Source organism: Pogoniulus pusillus, chromosome Z (genome assembly GCF_015220805.1).
Source record: "Pogoniulus pusillus isolate bPogPus1 chromosome Z, bPogPus1.pri, whole genome shotgun sequence".
NCBI lineage: Eukaryota > Metazoa > Chordata > Aves > Piciformes > Lybiidae > Pogoniulus > Pogoniulus pusillus.
The window spans coordinates 36,230,378-36,246,968 of NC_087309.1; the positions used below are offsets into that span (position 1 = coordinate 36,230,378).

Sequence of the window (16,591 nt, forward strand, 5' to 3'; positions counted from 1 at the left end):
CCTCAAAGTTTCTGTGATGTGATTTTCATTTATTCGAAGTAAGCTGTATAAGATGTGTCAGTGGCTTAAGGCAGAAAGAGAACAACAGAATTGTGGAGCTGTTGTAAAGAGACCTTTAAGATCATCAAATCTGACCACTAACCCAGCATTGCGAGGTCACCACTAAACCATGTCCCTCAGCACCACATTTACATGTTTTATTAATCCCTCCAGGGCTGATGACTCCACTACTTCCCCTGAGCTTGACAACTTTTTTAGGGAAGAAATTTTTCATAATGTCCAACCTAAACATTCCCTAGTGAAACTTGATGCCACTTCCTCTTTACTATTGCTTGCAACTTGGGAGAAGAGATCATCGCTCATCTCACTACAATTTCAGGCTTGTAAACATTAAGAAAGTGTCCTCTCAGCCTCCTTTTCTCCAGACTAAAGAACCTAGTTCTCTCAGATTCCTTAGAAGATTTGTTCCTTAGAAGATTTGTTCTCCAGACCCTTTACCAGCTTTGTTGCCCTTCCCTGGACATGCTCTAGAACCTTCATGTCCTTCTTTCAGTAAGAGATCCCAAACTGTATGCAGTATTTGAGGGGTGGCCTCACAGGCTATGAGTACAGGGGCATGACCATTTCCCTGTGCCATGCTATTCCTGCTGTGAGGCAGGATGCTGTTGGCCTTCTCAGCCACCTAGGCACACTGCTGGTTCATGTTCATCTGGCTGTCAACCAGCATGCACAGGTCTTTTTCTGTCAGGCAGTTTTCCGGCCACTCTGCACTAAGCCTGTAGTGTTGCATGGGGATGGTGTGACCCAAATGGAGGACCCAGCATTTGGCTTTGTTAAACGTCAATCCTTTGGCCTCTGCCCAGAATGACTAGTAGGGCTTCATTTTAGACAAGGCTTGTATTGACTGTTTATACAGATATGAAATTCATATACTGTTAGACTACTTCCTTCATACTATGTATTGTAGCTGTCAAACAAGTTCTAGTGTCATACTGCTCTATAACAAATCTCCTACCTATAGGGACTTTCCTTTAAAAACTGTAAAAAAGAGTATATAACCTTCTCAGTTGGAGAAAAACTTGGCACGCTCTTGATATAATACGAGTGGAAAAAGAGAAAAGGATAGTTATTATGCTTTTCATTTCTTATTGCCCTCCATGGTTTCAAGTCAATCTGCCAATTTGTGAACTCACATTGTTTTGATTTGGCACTGTTGAATTACAGACTCTGTTATGAATGACTGACTGCATCTTCTTTATTTTGGACTGTAAACTTCCTTGAGCAGGAACTATTGTTTACTATACTTTTGTACCGCATCTTGCCCAATCTTTGGATCAGAGGTCTGTGGGCAACTGGGTTCATCAAGTAAGAAGGGAAGGGCAACGACTTACCATGCTCTCCCTGGCCAACACAGTCTTACCAGGTTGCCCACAAAGTGTGGTTCATCTGGGAATGAATCTGGATGGAACGTTTCAAATGGGAATCACTGTCCTCAGCTTACTTGTGTATTTAACATATTCCACGCTTGTAGTCTGCAAATTATCCTCTCCTGACTACGTCAAGCTTGATTTCAGGGCACAGTGGAGAATATTTATGTAACCTCACCATTTTTTAATGTTTCTTTTTTTTTGTTTTGGTAGTAGTTTGCTTATTTATATTTATAGTTTCAAAATACACTAATGTAACCAGGTGCTTTTGAAACTCTTGCTTATTTTTGGTACTGCTTGAAGGCTTCTTTGGGCAGATTGTTTCTTTTTAGTAATCATTGTTTTGAGAAGATACAATCCAGATTGCCTCTGCCCTGAGGGTTTATGAATTAAACTCCCACTCCCACTACTACATATATTCCTGTGAGGATTGAAATACTAGTAGACTATATAACCTCTTCACCCACAGTGAAAAGAGAAGGAAAGCACTGGCAAATTATGACATTGGCTGGCAGATCTGTGACCTGAGCCATCAGAAGATGAGAAAGCAACCATCGGCTTGTGAATAATTTCCAGAAGGACTGGGTAGCTGCTGATTTATAGGTAAATATTAGATTCAGTTACTAAAAGACAGGGGATGAATTTCTGAAAATGCACTACAGATCTCAGTTTCTAATGATTTTAAAGAACAGGTTTAAAGGTAGTTCGAGAATGTTTGGTTTAAAGAGAACAATCACTAAGTCTCCCTGACAGCATTCGTACAGTCCCAAGCATTTTTGAACAAACTGCTCTTTCAATTTAATATTAATGTCAAGATGGGAGCAATACAGAAATAAAATAGTGAAAAGAATAAAATGAATAAACAATTAATGGCAGTATTTTTTTTATTATTCTCATCCTAGATTTAAGATTTTATTATTTATAATGGTTCAAAACATAAATAAATTGTGTTGATTTAGATGGACTTATTCTATTCAAGACAAAGTTTAATTGTAAAATATGAAATCTCATAATCCGAAAACCATATAAAAAAGAAAAATGTAACTCAATATGAAAATGTAACTCAGTAGGGAAAATAAAATGCTTAAAGTCCAGATGAAATATTATTTCATCTTTCATCAAGCTTTCAACATAAATATTGAGCCACTGGATAAAACCTGAATTCAGATAATTTAGAGTAGTAGAACTTCATAGACATTATTTATTTATGGTCATGTTACTCTTAAGTGGTTTTATCGGTGACTATGCTCCCTAAAAATCAAAAGAACTTCACATAGGCTATTAGATAAACAAATAACATGTCACTTCACATTAGTTAGTGGGGTAAGCTTAGAATGGTTTTAGAGTGTACCAATTTGGGCCCAAAATTTTCGTTCAGAAGTTCTTTTTTTCAGTCAGAAACTTCTGGTTTGAGAAAACAGTGCCAAAGACATTGCTGCATTTATAATTTAGCAACTATTCTAAATGTGAAGTTCACTCTAGTTTTGTTGGCAGTCGCTACTATCACATGATAGAAACTATTCAATCAGTGCTTGGCTAAGAGCAAATTTACTTTAACAAATCTGAGATAACCTTGGTTTAGCTTAAAAATACCACTGATGGTATTTAGTTGCGCAGGATAATAAAGAAGTAGTCAGCTTTTTAAAGTTCTATTTATGTCTTGGGTTGACTCCCAAGGTAAATTGTGGATGATTTCAGGGTTATTACTTGAAATAATCCAAACCAACAAAATAACATACTTCTCAAAACACTAATCTTTTCCATGTCTAATATTGCAGTTGTAATGCAATTTGTTATAATGTAATTTGTTAAAGTAGTGCAGGAACTGAGGCCTGGTGTTAATGGCAGAAATGAAACTCTTTAGACTCTTCTTCTTGGAGTATGCTATTTTGAATATATGCTATTTCTGGACATTGCAGAAAAATGCAAATTCATAATGTTCTAATTTGGCCAGAAATATGAACCCCAACAGATTAAACCACACAGTCATGCTACCAGCTTCCAAGATGCCAAACAGTAGAAAACACAGAGGTCTCTGTCTCTTGTGAAGAATGATGAACAAAGAGAACTTTTGATGTTTATTCTTCTGCACCCTAAAGAAAGAGGACTGTCCAAAAGAGTGGCATTGTTGAATGATGCAACTAAGACATAGGATTCAACCCTGTGGTGACCTTTTCATCTTCCTTCAGCCCTGTATCAAATTCTTCCCCCTGCTCTGCATATAAGAGATTTCGAAACCCCTTCTTTAATGGTGTTTAAGGCTCTTATTGCCAGATAAAGAACAAAAGCTATTCATATGATTAAATATTTATAATGCATTCCTAGCAATGCCCCTCATATATATACCCCTCAAATCAATTGTCTACTCCAAAGCTACAGAGCTTGAGAGCTTAATGCATCACACCACGTGTAGGAAATACAGTCTTAATTCGTAAGTAATCAACGTATCTCTCTTCTGTGCTTATATATGTTTTAAATACATTTCCAAGGGGGGGATAAAAGGCATAAAAGCCTCAACCCAAACCAACTCCAAATCCCATAAATTTTCAAATGTCATAATGATACACATATTTTATTAAGGAAAAGGTTTGTTAAGTCAACTGCATGTGCAGGGGAACTTTCATTTTAGCCTGTGCTCCTCATAAAAGAAAACATTGCCTTTACTAAACGCTTCTCGTCGTCTTTTTAGAGGAAGAAGGAAAGCAGGAAAGAGGCAGTGATTATTTCTTAATGAGCCAGGAGAGGGAGCCCCATAATAAGGCAATCAGCTTCCTATCCCAGTCTCTCTGCAGCCGCTCCTGAAGTTTCTTTTGTGCGTGAGGTTAAAAGGAGATGAAATGCCAACATGGCCAGAATGAATCTTTCTTTGGCTGTGCTTCGCAGGCTAACAAAAGGTAATTAGCAAAACTGTAATTTTCAACCATGCTTTCTTTTCTGGAGAACAAAGGAGACTAATGGCTAAGTTCCTGTGGTCTGCCTTCCCTGCTCCTAAACTATTACAAAATGACCCCTCAGAGCTTCAGCATGCGTTCGAAATGCCTTTCCTGATACAATACTGTGCAGTTCCCATTTTACTAAGAAAGCATCACACAAACATCTGTGACTCATCTACGTGTGAAGATAAAAGTGGGGGGTGGTCTAGCACATGCTGAGAAAAGCCAAGAAAGAAAATATCACTATATCCAGAATTTCTTTAGTTTTGTGAGACAATGCCAGACCTGGCATCTGTATCAGCCTTGATTTTATAGTGCATAAAATGGATCTTCCAACCATTTTTCCATAGACTCCTTTGAGAGCACTTAACGCAGTGAAATTGGATGTGCTCCATGTTTTACCACTCAGCTTATTTTCTTCGAACATATGTGTTTACTTCTCAAATTGAAACAGTAATCTTGCCATTGTCTTTTGTAATCCATATTTGTAGTAATGCAACATTGCTGACATTGCTAACAAACCACTGAGTTCACTGAGCAAAGGGGACTACTCTGACAACATTGCCTTGATAACACAGACCTGACCAGGTACAGTTCTCAGTAGTTCTGTGGGAGCAGGACTAAAGGAACTAATCTCTTTTCTCTGCATGGGCATTTTGAAAATCCTTTCCCTGATGTGTACTGAAGCACTTAAGCAAATACATAAAACCAAGTTTAAGTTAATTACTGATTATTTAAGTAAATGTTAACAGATTTCGCTGACTACCAGTGGTCTTAGAGCAAGGGACTGAAATGAAATCTGTGCTCACTAGATTGTAGTTTAATGAGCGATTCAATATTGAAATCTTTACTCAAGCTTAAATTCACAAAACGAAATCTCAGTTCCTCTGAAGTAGGTGGAAAAAACCCCATCCCTGTGACTTGAAAAGGGTTGAAGTTTGTGACACTCGCCTCAACAGGAGATTTGTCTGATCATGGCTATGCAGTGGACTGTAAATGCAAAGTATTTAAAGAAAGGCTACTGTGAAGTAAACCATTTCTATCTGTGGAATTTGTTGAGGTGCAAGATTTTTTACATTGCTGAAAACAAGCCTCTTTATACCTGTAAGAGAAGCACAAATATCAACTCCCCACCACCCAGCTAGGGGAAATAAACTGATGCAGATCACTTCCTAGTATCCCACCTCCAATATGGAGCTATTTTAGGACTCAGTCTTTGAAGGAAGCCCTTTGTTCACTTAGAAAAATAAATACAAATTCTTTTTTTCTTTACCTGCACTGGTGCCTGCACCGGTTGTGAGGTCTCCACCCATCAGGCCACCTAAGGGGTTGAAATGAAATAGTAGAAGTGAGAACAAGGAATTATAACAGGCAAACAGTCAAGACATTTTCTCCAACTTCAAACTGCCTGTGCCAGTGCCCACTACTGGTTTCCTCCAGCTTCAACCAGCACTGGGTTGGAGCCATAGCCATACAATTCTCATATTTAATGTTACCTGCACAAGGCATCTGCCTTCCAAGGCCAATATGAAAAATCAGTTATATTTGAAAGTTATGTGTACTAGGCCTTCATTTGAAAACCGTCTTTAGTTCAGTACTATTCAGAAAAGCAAAGGCTCCCACATAGGGCCGGGAGGAACGCACTGACAAGTTCCTGGATGAGTATGCTCAGAAGCTATAATATATGTTTACAAAGTTTTTAATTTTACTTTCCCCAACCTTCCACAGACATTAAGGACTTTTAAAACTTCTCTGCACTTGAGGACCTCAAATGGTTCTTTGAACCTGGTAATACTTAAGGATCTTGATGTTGTTTCAGCCAGACAGATTGAATGAACTTAATCCCCATTTATCCTATTCAGAGGTGAGCCCTCATCATCACCAGACCAAAGCCGAGCCTCCTGTTATACAAGGCACTCAAGTTCAGAGCTTAGCTAACATTTACGCATCAAGGAATCTGCGAATGCATAAACAATAATAAATTCTGCATTTAGCCTCCAGACTGATGATTTAAGTAATAGGTGCCCTATTTTACTTGCTTCAGTTTGTTTATATTGGCTATGTTTTTCCCCATGTCCCCTGTAGCTTTCTGGTGAGTTCTTGCATGAATTAAGCAGACAAGCTGCCTTTTTATGAAACAGAAAATTGTCTGCCCTTTTATCCTTCATTGATTTCCTTTAACCTTAATCAATAGGCAGCTTTTTCTAGAACTGGGTTTGGTTTGGGTTTTTTTGGTTTTGCTTTGTGTTGTTTTTTTTTTTTTTTTTTTTTTTTTTCCCCCCTCTCTCCAATTTTCTAAATTAGGAATAGAAAACCCTTTGGCCCAGCTTTTCATTTTTCAACACAGTAGTTCTGGACAAATTGTTATGACTGGTAAAAACAGAGTTCTTGTCTCTCAGAGTACAGTTTACAAAGACCCAGGGCACACAAGCAGCTGATAAAATACCATTTAAAGAGATGAGATGGGATGGAACAGAGCCTACCTGTGTTACCCGCACTTGGAGGCCGATGTGTCACGCCAGGAGACATGCTATTTCTTTGCAAAGAAGGATGAGCCAGTGGCAAAAGGTTGGGGTTACCCAGGGAGCTGACTGGGTTACTGTATACCAAACTGTTGTGGTTGGACACTGGGATAGAAACTGGCATCTCAAAGTTTGGTGGTGGAACAGCCTGTACAAGCAAAAAAGTGAAACAAAGACAAGAATAGTACAGAAGCACAACAGCCTTCAAGCACAGTTACTCTGTATTTAGTTCAAATGTCGTGTAGTTGGTGGTTAAAATATTTACACTTGCTTCTGTCCCCCAAGAGTCAAGTGTTTCCAAAGAGTAAAGCTTTTAAATACGTTTTTTCAAGTCATGATTCTGTCTTCCTTTAATGCAGTTGGTACATCTACTTTGTAAGTACTTGAAAGATTCTTCTTCTTTAATGAGGCTTAATTTTATTTTTGTTTCATTCTGTAGAGTCGTAATTGTTTACTTGTGATATTCTAATCTAGCATCACAGATGACCACAAGATCAAAGGTACATGAATATGACTTCATCATGTGGAAAAAAATTAGAAAGGGTGGAATGCAAAAGGGAAAGCTTTGATTTCAGCTTATGTTGCTTTCACAACCAGAATGATCCCAAATCATGTTAAAGGCACCAATACAGTAAAGTACTTTTAAGTTTCTCTCTTAACTTGCAGGGGCTTAAAAGAAACAAAGTTCTACTCAGGGGCAGGTTGTAGATACAAGAACTTTAAGTATGCATCCATGTCTGAGTACTCGTGTGGGGTTTTTAGTTTGTTGTTTGGTTTTTCTTTTTTTTTTAGGATTAATGGTGCTTAGTGGTGTATGCTGCTTTCATACTCTCATGAGAGTATTGGTACCATTGCAACAATCCTTTTCACAGAAGAATCAAACCATGGACCACTTTGACAGAGGGTGTGAGGAGATGCAGTACCTGATTGTCCTTATGCTCTAAGAAACCCCATCTCAGTTTTTCTTATTGGCTTGGTGGGTTTGTTGCTTGGGGTTTTCTTGGATGGCAATTGGCTCAATTTCTCTACAGTTTATGACTCTGGTGGCATTCAAATACGTTAGAAGTCCATGTTTAATTTATTTGTTTTAAAAATAATAAAATTTCTTGCCTTTGTGACTGGAAAGAAAAGTTTTTCAGAATTACCTGACAACACTGTAAGTATTCAAATTAAGTACCCCTGAATCTGCTATTTAAAAATCTTACGAGCTTGAAGTGTCTAAACTCTTAAAAGAATTCTTTAAACAAATCTTTTAACACCTTCAGAGGGAGGAAAACATAGATTTTAATTTTGTTGTTGGCAGCTGATAGTATTGTTAATTCCTCAAGGACCTATAGGGACTGTGTTGAGAGATGGACACATAATCTGCTCTGTCAGACAACAGAGGCACCCTGACCTTGTGCCACCCACATGTCTCTTCTCTGTCTGGCCAGAGCTGTTGGCTGTGCCCTGCATATTACAGCATTGGCCATCAAATTACAGTTATCCCTTCTTTTTTTTTTTGCTTCCCATCCTCTCCCCTTTTTAGGACCAGACATAATTTTGCTCTAAATATAGAGGAATCATTTTGCTTAACCACCTAAACACATAGCAAGATTTTAGTTCAGGGTATGATATGAAGGATACATTACACAAATGCCTTGGGACTTATTTCAAGGTGTTAATTTAGCTCTGAAACCCTCTACATAGCCCATGGCCTGGTTTTGCAAGAGATGGCCATAGCATAATGACTGAGGTAGATGGGGCACTCAAGTGGATTGACCTTCTGGCATTGTCCTCCAAGCTAGGGCTCAATTACCTCTGCCAAGAAGATGTTGTGTACCCCAAGGGCCATATTTTCCACAGAAGTGACTGGTTTAAATAGAGGTGAGAAGGGGAGCAGAGGTGTCTTGGGAATCTACATATGCAGCCTGTAAGGAGTGATCTACACATGCTGCTAGACTCTGTGTAGAGATCCTGAAATACATGAGTATTTGTGTCTGGCAAAAAAAGAAAGAAGAATAAATGACTATGTGATTAAAAATGTGACAGATGAAGTATATTCTTCATTTATTTCAGGAGCAATCTCCTTTTGCCTGCAGACATTCTTACCACTGAAGCCCAAAGTACTAGCTGTATGTGTGACTTGCCTTTCAAGACAATTTACAAACCATACTGCACAAGGAGTACCAGTGTGTGTCATGACCGAGGTGTACACTCCTTGGAAATAGGTTCACATAGCACAGTCTCAAACATCTGATCAGCCTGGAGGTATGTTTTGAAGCATAACATTCTCTTCACTGGTAACAAAAGGACCCAAGAGTTTCTCAAATCCCATGTAAACCAGAAGTGCATGGTTGCTCCTGGAGCTGAAAGTCAGCTGCTGCTGCTGGCTTCTGTCTTTTAAAAAGGTTTTAACCAGTGAATTCATGTGAGGATAGATGTTTTAGCATCATCTCCAGCCTGATGTGAGACATGAATAAGCCAACATCAAGTTTCCTGCTATTGCAGTATTCAGGGCTGCGGTGGAGATCTCTGCTTTTTGTGCCTTTATGCACAAGATCCTGCCTGCTTGAATGCCAACCTATGTCAGAGTGAGTGTCACCCACTACGGAGCACTTTGAACATTGTATTCTTCAGCTCTGTTAAGAGATCTGTGAAGGCTGGTGTCTGAGCCCAGCTAGACATCAGCACTGCCTCTGTTTTCTTATTTACCTAATCCAGTTTTCAAAGAATCATAGAATGATGGGATCGTTTCGGTTGGAAAAGACCTTTAAGGTCACCAATTCCAACCATTCTTTAACTCCACCATGTGTGGTGATAAGCCATGTCCCTCACCACCACACCTCTGTGTCTTTTAAGCACCTCCAGAGATGGGAATTCAGCCACCTCCCTGGGGAGCCTATTTCTGTTGAGTTATCCAAACTACAACAAGTAGAAAGGGAAAGATCTGTCTAAAGGTCTTGTCAGTCCTCAGTGGGCTTGTTTGTTTTCATTATTATGAGTCAGTCTTTCTTCCATGTACAAACCAAACTCTTCAAGGGCTGGAATCTTATTCTATGTTAGTACAGCACAAAAGAGCTCTTGGTTGCTCTTGTGGCTGCCAGTCTCACCAGTCATCACCGAAGCATACAAACATTGCTGAAAGAGTTACTTAGCTTTTAACTTGTCAGTTATTTGATGATGATTTTTAAATAGAATCATAGAACCACAGAATCTCAAGATTAACCAAGTTGAAAAAGACCTCTAAGATCATCAAGTCCAACCTATCACCTAACACTTCTAATTAACTATAACACGGCACTAAGTGACCTATCTAGCCTCCTCTTAAACACCTCTAGGGATGGTTACTCCACCACCTCCCTGGGCATTCCAGTGGGTAATCATTCTTTCTGTGAACAACTTCTTCCTAAGGTCCAGCCTAAACCTGTCCTGGCACAATTTAAGGCTATGTCCTCTTGTTCTCATTGGGTGCCTGGGAGAAGAGACCAACTTCCACCTGGCTACAGCCTCCCTTCAGGTAGTTGTAGTCAGCAGTGAGGTCTTCCCTGAACCTCCTCTTCTCTAGGCTTAACAACCCCAACTCCCTCAGTCTCTCCTTGTAGGGCTATGCTCCAGCCCCCTCACCAGCCTTGTTGCCCTTCTCTGGACATGTTCGCATGTTTAAGCACCTCAACATCTCAAACTGAGGAGGAATCACAGACTGGCTTGGGTCAGAAGGGACCTCTAAAGGTCATTTAGTCCAATCCCCTCTGTAGTAAACAGGGACATCCTCAACTAGATCAGGTTGCCCAGAGCCCTATCAAGTTTCACCTTGAATGTCTCCAGGGATGGGGCCTTGGGCAACCCTGTCTAGTGTTGCACCACCCTCATGGTAAAGAACTTGTTAAATTCTTTCCTTAACTTCTGTAGTAATGTTTTAATTTTCAACATTTTACCTACTGTCTGGATATACTTTACACCTATTTACAGAGTACTTCATAGAAAATTTGATCAGGGCAAAGTCAGTTTACTCTCTGCTTTGCAGCTTCATAGGCACTACATCTGGAATACAGTTGGTTTTATTTCTTCTCACTAGTCAAAGACTAGAGAATGAAGTGTGTCTGGATAGGTATCAGCATTAAACAGTAATTTTCTAGCTAAAGTAATAGAGTAGTTGCTTCTCTAGCAACTATTCTGGTTGCTTAAATTTTGTTGGACTTACACGTCCTTCACCAAGAACTGCAATCTCCTGCAGATTCCCTAGTCATTCCTGGTGGTAAGTCATGGGGCATATCAATTCCAGCTAGGCCTGATGGTGGAGATCTCTCTGCTTCTGATGCACTTATGTAATATCTATATTAGTAAATTAAACTTGCCTAGGAACTGAGGCCATTTCAGGCCACAAAGTAGTCCGTGTCCATACTGTTAAGCTTTCTCAACCTGAAAAACATCATGACTGCATATAAACTGACGATTGGGAATTGTTCTTGGCCTGGGCTAGCAACCAAACAGAGCTAAGAAATTTTCTGGAAGACTGTCTTTGGCCGTTGCCAAAAGCATGCCAGAGACTGCCCAAACAATTCAGGACAGAGATAAGCACCTCCCGCTGCCTTGGCATGTTCTTTGCCATTTGCTAATTTGCTGACACAGACAAAGCCTTATGCTTTACTCCAACGTGTGTGCAGCTTGCCACGTTTTGCTTTTTTTGTCTTCCTCTGCCTTTTTAAATTTGGACACCACCACTTTTGAAGAGGGCAGATGGTTCACCTAAGATACTGCCAGTGTACAGCATGCACTGTGTTAAATGTGGGCTCCACAAGTTGTGGTATGTTGTGCAAAGCAAAGCTTTGGGGACAAAAAAACCCTTGGAAATTAGCAGAACAAATATTCTGTGGTAAATATTGGTGTTCTGCCTCTCATGTTCAACCGTGTCTTCATTTATTATAGAGACAGTGATACTTATAGCTCTCTTCTAGGGGACTGTTTCTGTCTCCTCTGCTTTCATCACTCTTACGAAAACTACAAATAAACATCTAATTATTATCAGATGTTTTAGAACAATATAAATACTTATCCCCTGAAAATTATATGAGGAAACATTATTGGCCTTAGATATTAGGAGTAAAAGCCAATTTTGTTTTCATTTGGCAGCAGCTTTATTCCGTTACAAGACCAGGCAGGGGCACTGCATTGTTTTACATAGTTTGTAAGTAGTGATTTAATAATGACTTCTGGTGTCTTTTTGCTCAGTTTTGCTTTCTTGCCCCTAACTTTCTTGTCTACCTTTGATGACCACATGTGAGTGTGTATAATTTCCCTGAAGTTAAACTGACTTGTACAATTAAGGAAATAGTATCCAATATAATATTTAATATGTGTATATAAAAAATATATGATCTTCACAAAATTCCATTATATGCTAGTTTTGAGCTCCATCTTGCCCCTTTTATTTCAGCTTATGCCAAGAAGCTCATGTTGCACTGGAGAAATCTTCTGATTCTTCCTTTTGTGGTAATCAGCTTGATGAAGCACACAGACCAGGGATATCTTATCTTACACAAAGAGAAATGCAAAAGTTTTGCAGCTCTGTTTCTGAAATAATGTCACAAAAAAGCTAATAACTGTACCTTGTTACATCCCTGCAAGGTAAGAAGTTACATTATACCAAAAATACAGCCTAGAAAATCAAGTTTATCGCAAAGTAAATAGCTGAAGTAAGATATCATAGAATTATAGAATGGTTTGTTTTGGATACGACCGCTAAAGGTCACCTGCTCCAACCACCTCTGCAATAAGCAGTGACATCCTCAACCAGATCAGGTTGCCTAGAGCCCTCTCAAGCCTCACCTTGACTATCTCTTGGGACAGGGCTTCAACTACCTCCCTGGACAACTGTTCCAGTGTTCCAAGACCCTGATGATAAAGAAGTTGCTCCTAATATCCAATCTAAATCTACTTTTCCCTAGTTTGAAACCACTTCCCCTCGTCATATCACCACAGGCCTTTGTAAACAGTCTCTCTCCATCCTTTGATATTAAAACATTAAACTCAATGAAAGCCACCAGAGGAAGAATCCATTCTTTTTTTGAGGATAAAAGCGATGTATCATGTTTAGATTAACAACATTGTCTTTAATTCCTATGACTTTCCTACTTTTATAGAAAGAAATTATTTTCCCAAATATTTAAGATGGTAAAGAAAATTATAGATCTCACTAGCAGAGGAATGAGGTCTTTTCCCACTTTTTAAAAGATTTTACTTTCATATCTTTAAGATTTCAAACTGCCATTTTTTTTTAAGAAAAACAAACCAAACAACAACAAAAAACTCCACCCTATGTAGCACAAGGGAAGCAAAGGTGGCAAAGCAGCTTGGTTAAACACCGATTGAAAATTTTGCCACTTTACTTTGGAGAAGCCAAAGGTCATCATCGAAAGAGTAGAGCAATGCAAATCGGTAAGATTTTGAACTGAAAAGGGGTTGAGTGTTTCAGATTATAACAGTCACTCTCAATGTTGCAGTCATCATTTGTCAAATTGAATTCAGACCTGAGAAACCAAATTCGTGGGCACAGCTTTAGAGGTTTTTTTTTTTTTCTTTTGGAGAAAAACAGCTACACAAAATAACCAAATAAAAAGGGAGGCAAAATAAAATTGAATATATATGTATTTCTCCATGATATTACATGTGTCTGGCACCCTTAACCAGCCATTCCAAATGCTAATTTAACAAATTTGTTGCCACTCTGGTCTCTGAGGAAGTATTTTGAAAAATATGTTTGCCTCAGCATGAGATTTTAAAATTGAAATTTTAATCATAGAATCATACAATCAACCAGGTTGGAAGAGACCTCCAAGATCATCCAGTCCAACCTATCACCCAGCCCTATCCAGTCAACTAGACCATGGCACTAAGTGTCCCATGCAGCCTTTACTTGAACACCTCCAGGGACAGCGACTCCACCACCTCCCTGGGCAGCCCATTCCAATGCCAATCACCCTCTCTGGGAAGAACTTCCTGCTAACATCCAGCTTATACCTGCCCTGGCACAACCTCAGACTGTGTCCCCTTTTTCTGTTGCTGCTTGCTTGGGAGAAGAGCCCAACCTCCACCTGGCTACAACCTCCTTTCAGGTAGTTGTAGACAGCAATGAGGTCACCCCTGAGCCTCCCCTTCTCCAGGCTAAACAGGCCCAGCTCCCTCAGCCTCCTCTCATCACAGGGTTTGTGTTCCAGGCCCCTCACCAGCTGTGTCGCCCTTCTCTGGACACATTCCAGCACCTCAACATCCTTCTTGAATTGAGGGGCCCAGAACTGGACACAGTACTGAAGGTGTGGCTTGACCAGTGCTGAGTACAGGCGAAGAATAACCTCCCTTGTCCTACTGGCCACACTGTTCTTGCTACAGGCCAGGATGCTATTGGCTCTCTCTGCCACCTGGGCACACTGCTGTTTTATGTTCAGCCCACTATCTAACAGTACCCCCAGGTCCAACTTAAGTGTAAATCTTTCTGCTGAGAATTAATGGAAAGAACACTTACACTGCATGAGACAGAATCTGAGCATCCTTAAGAAGCATCCTCAGTTTAGGTATTGGATTTCATATACACAATTGACCAGCAGATCAAAAGAGGCTTTGCTCCTTCTGGGTATAAAGACATTCTGGTTTTGGGCAGCTAACCATACAGCTTCCACATGGGAATGAGGAATGTACACATCCAAATGTTCTCTTTTAGAAGTAAGAAAGTTAGCTGTGGAAATATGGATGCTTCTTTGGGCCTGAGCAGATCTTAGGTTTGCTACTTTCTCTTCCATATACATTTGGAAGGGAGCCAAATACAACCTCCAAAACTTTTTTTTCCTCTTTCATCAGCTTTTTTAATCAGATGTGATACTAAACATAGCGAAAATGTATTTCCCCCCTGTACATCTTATGCAAACAAAATAGAAAATAGCACATGCAGAGTTATTTCTCTTAGGTATCTGGCAAGGCATATGACTGATGGTTAGAAATTTTGACTTGGTTAAAACAAAATTTAGCTCATGTTAAAGCATTAAAGAAATGCTGATGAGGTCAAAGCAAATTCTCTGATAAATCTGTACAGTCACCCCAACACACAAACATGTCTGAATCCTACCATTAGGCTCTCATGCAGTCTGTTTCTCTGCAGCGAGCAAGTAGCTGTAACCCTTCAGTGCTGCAACTGAGTTTAGCAGACACCTGAGAACTGAAGTGACGTGCACAGAATGCACTAATTGCTACGTCTATAAAGGAATTTCAGTTCTACATATTTTTTTTTCTATATCACCACAGAAAGTGCTCTGTGGGTTTGTTAGCCTGTCCACAAAGTAAGATTTCCATCGTTATTTTTTAGATACAATTTGGGCGGGTGGTGTGGTGAAACAGTTCTGTAAATCAAGTGAATATAATCTATATATGTATATTTCACTTCCTTCTGTAGGTTTCACCTATTGTAGGCTTTGTCTGCATGTCAGAGGTAGGGACTTGAAAGGAAAATACGTTGTGTGAAATTTTCTGACTACAATGTTTAATTATATATTGGGCTATTAAAGCCTGTGTCCAGCCAGAACTGAAAGGGTTATGGTTTGTTACTGCAGCAGTTATCAGCAGACAGCCATCTAACCTTTGGTACTTACAGGTATTTTATGGCTCTTGATCATATTATCAAATTCTTCATTAATTTTTTTGTATTTTTCTTCAGTGCGTGGGGTGAGAGCGTAAGAGGAGTCAGGATCAGGGCTTTCACAACCTTTGTTTTCTTTCTTGTTCAATGCCTGCCAGGTTCAGAGAAATATCAAACAGTAAAAAAAATGAAAGAGAGCTCTGAGTACTTACACATAATCTTTGCCTGCTGATCATTAGATCAATATCTTCATTAATTTTCCTGTACTTGTCCTCAGACTCAGGGCTGTGACCTACTGAATCGTCTGCATCGGGGTCTGGACTGTCACAGCCATTAAGTCCTTTCTTTCTCAAAGTCTGAAATACATAATTTGCAAAGTTCATTCTTGACACAAGCTGCAAGAAAGACTCAGCAGTGTTACAGCAACAGAAACTGCCCAGCAGTGGAAATTTTTACATTATGAGTTAGGAAAAGAAAGTGACTAGGGATCCTCCACATTGATGCTGTAGGTCTCCAGTTATGAGTGGCAGGAGAGGACCATGCAGACCTCTTTGTGCTGAAACTGAGATCAGTCAACAAAGAATGAAGCTGATAATCAGCAAAGTCCCTGTGCTAGCACCTCTCTCCCACCATATCAGACAGCATTAAGGACATTAAGATACCCACCTAGAATGCTAATGGTTAATAAATTAACTATTTACCCATTTGAAATGAATGAACACTACAAGCAAAGGACATATTCAGCTCACACTGGAATATCCTGGTAGTTTGCTTTTCTGTAAAGAAAGATGCTGGAGGAAGAAGTGTAGTAAATAAATAAGACAATAAATTCAGGAATTCATGTTCTTCACAGAAGAAGGCAGTGGAGTACCTGAACTGTATTCTTCCTTTGAATTAGATGTTATGGATGACATTAGCAAGCTCTGCCATTTCTAAGTATATGCCTTTGATAGGGCAGGAGGGAGGACAGAGTTGCTAATGTGGCTGTGAAATACCAATTAAGATCTGCTAGATGCGGTATTTAGGTTTTACTGACTCCAGTTACAGTGCTACAAATGCACAGTGCTGAAGCTTAACGTACAGGAAAAAGCACTACTAAAACAT

General features: G+C 39.5%; 1 protein-coding gene across 6 annotated transcripts in view; it reads right to left on the reverse strand.

The window, feature by feature from the left end:
* Window positions 1–16,591, reverse strand: part of MEF2C (myocyte enhancer factor 2C) — a 131,724-nt gene that overhangs the window by 28,583 nt on the left and 86,550 nt on the right. For all 6 annotated transcript variants that reach the window (XM_064140602.1, XM_064140600.1, XM_064140601.1 and 3 more), the window contains exons 4-6: window positions 15,700–15,843; window positions 6,844–7,030; window positions 5,634–5,681 (exon numbers count right to left, since the gene is read on the reverse strand). In XM_064140602.1, coding sequence (XP_063996672.1) covers window positions 5,634–5,681; window positions 6,844–7,030; window positions 15,700–15,843 — 379 coding nt within the window. The remainder of the gene's footprint in view (window positions 1–5,633; window positions 5,682–6,843; window positions 7,031–15,699; window positions 15,844–16,591) is intronic.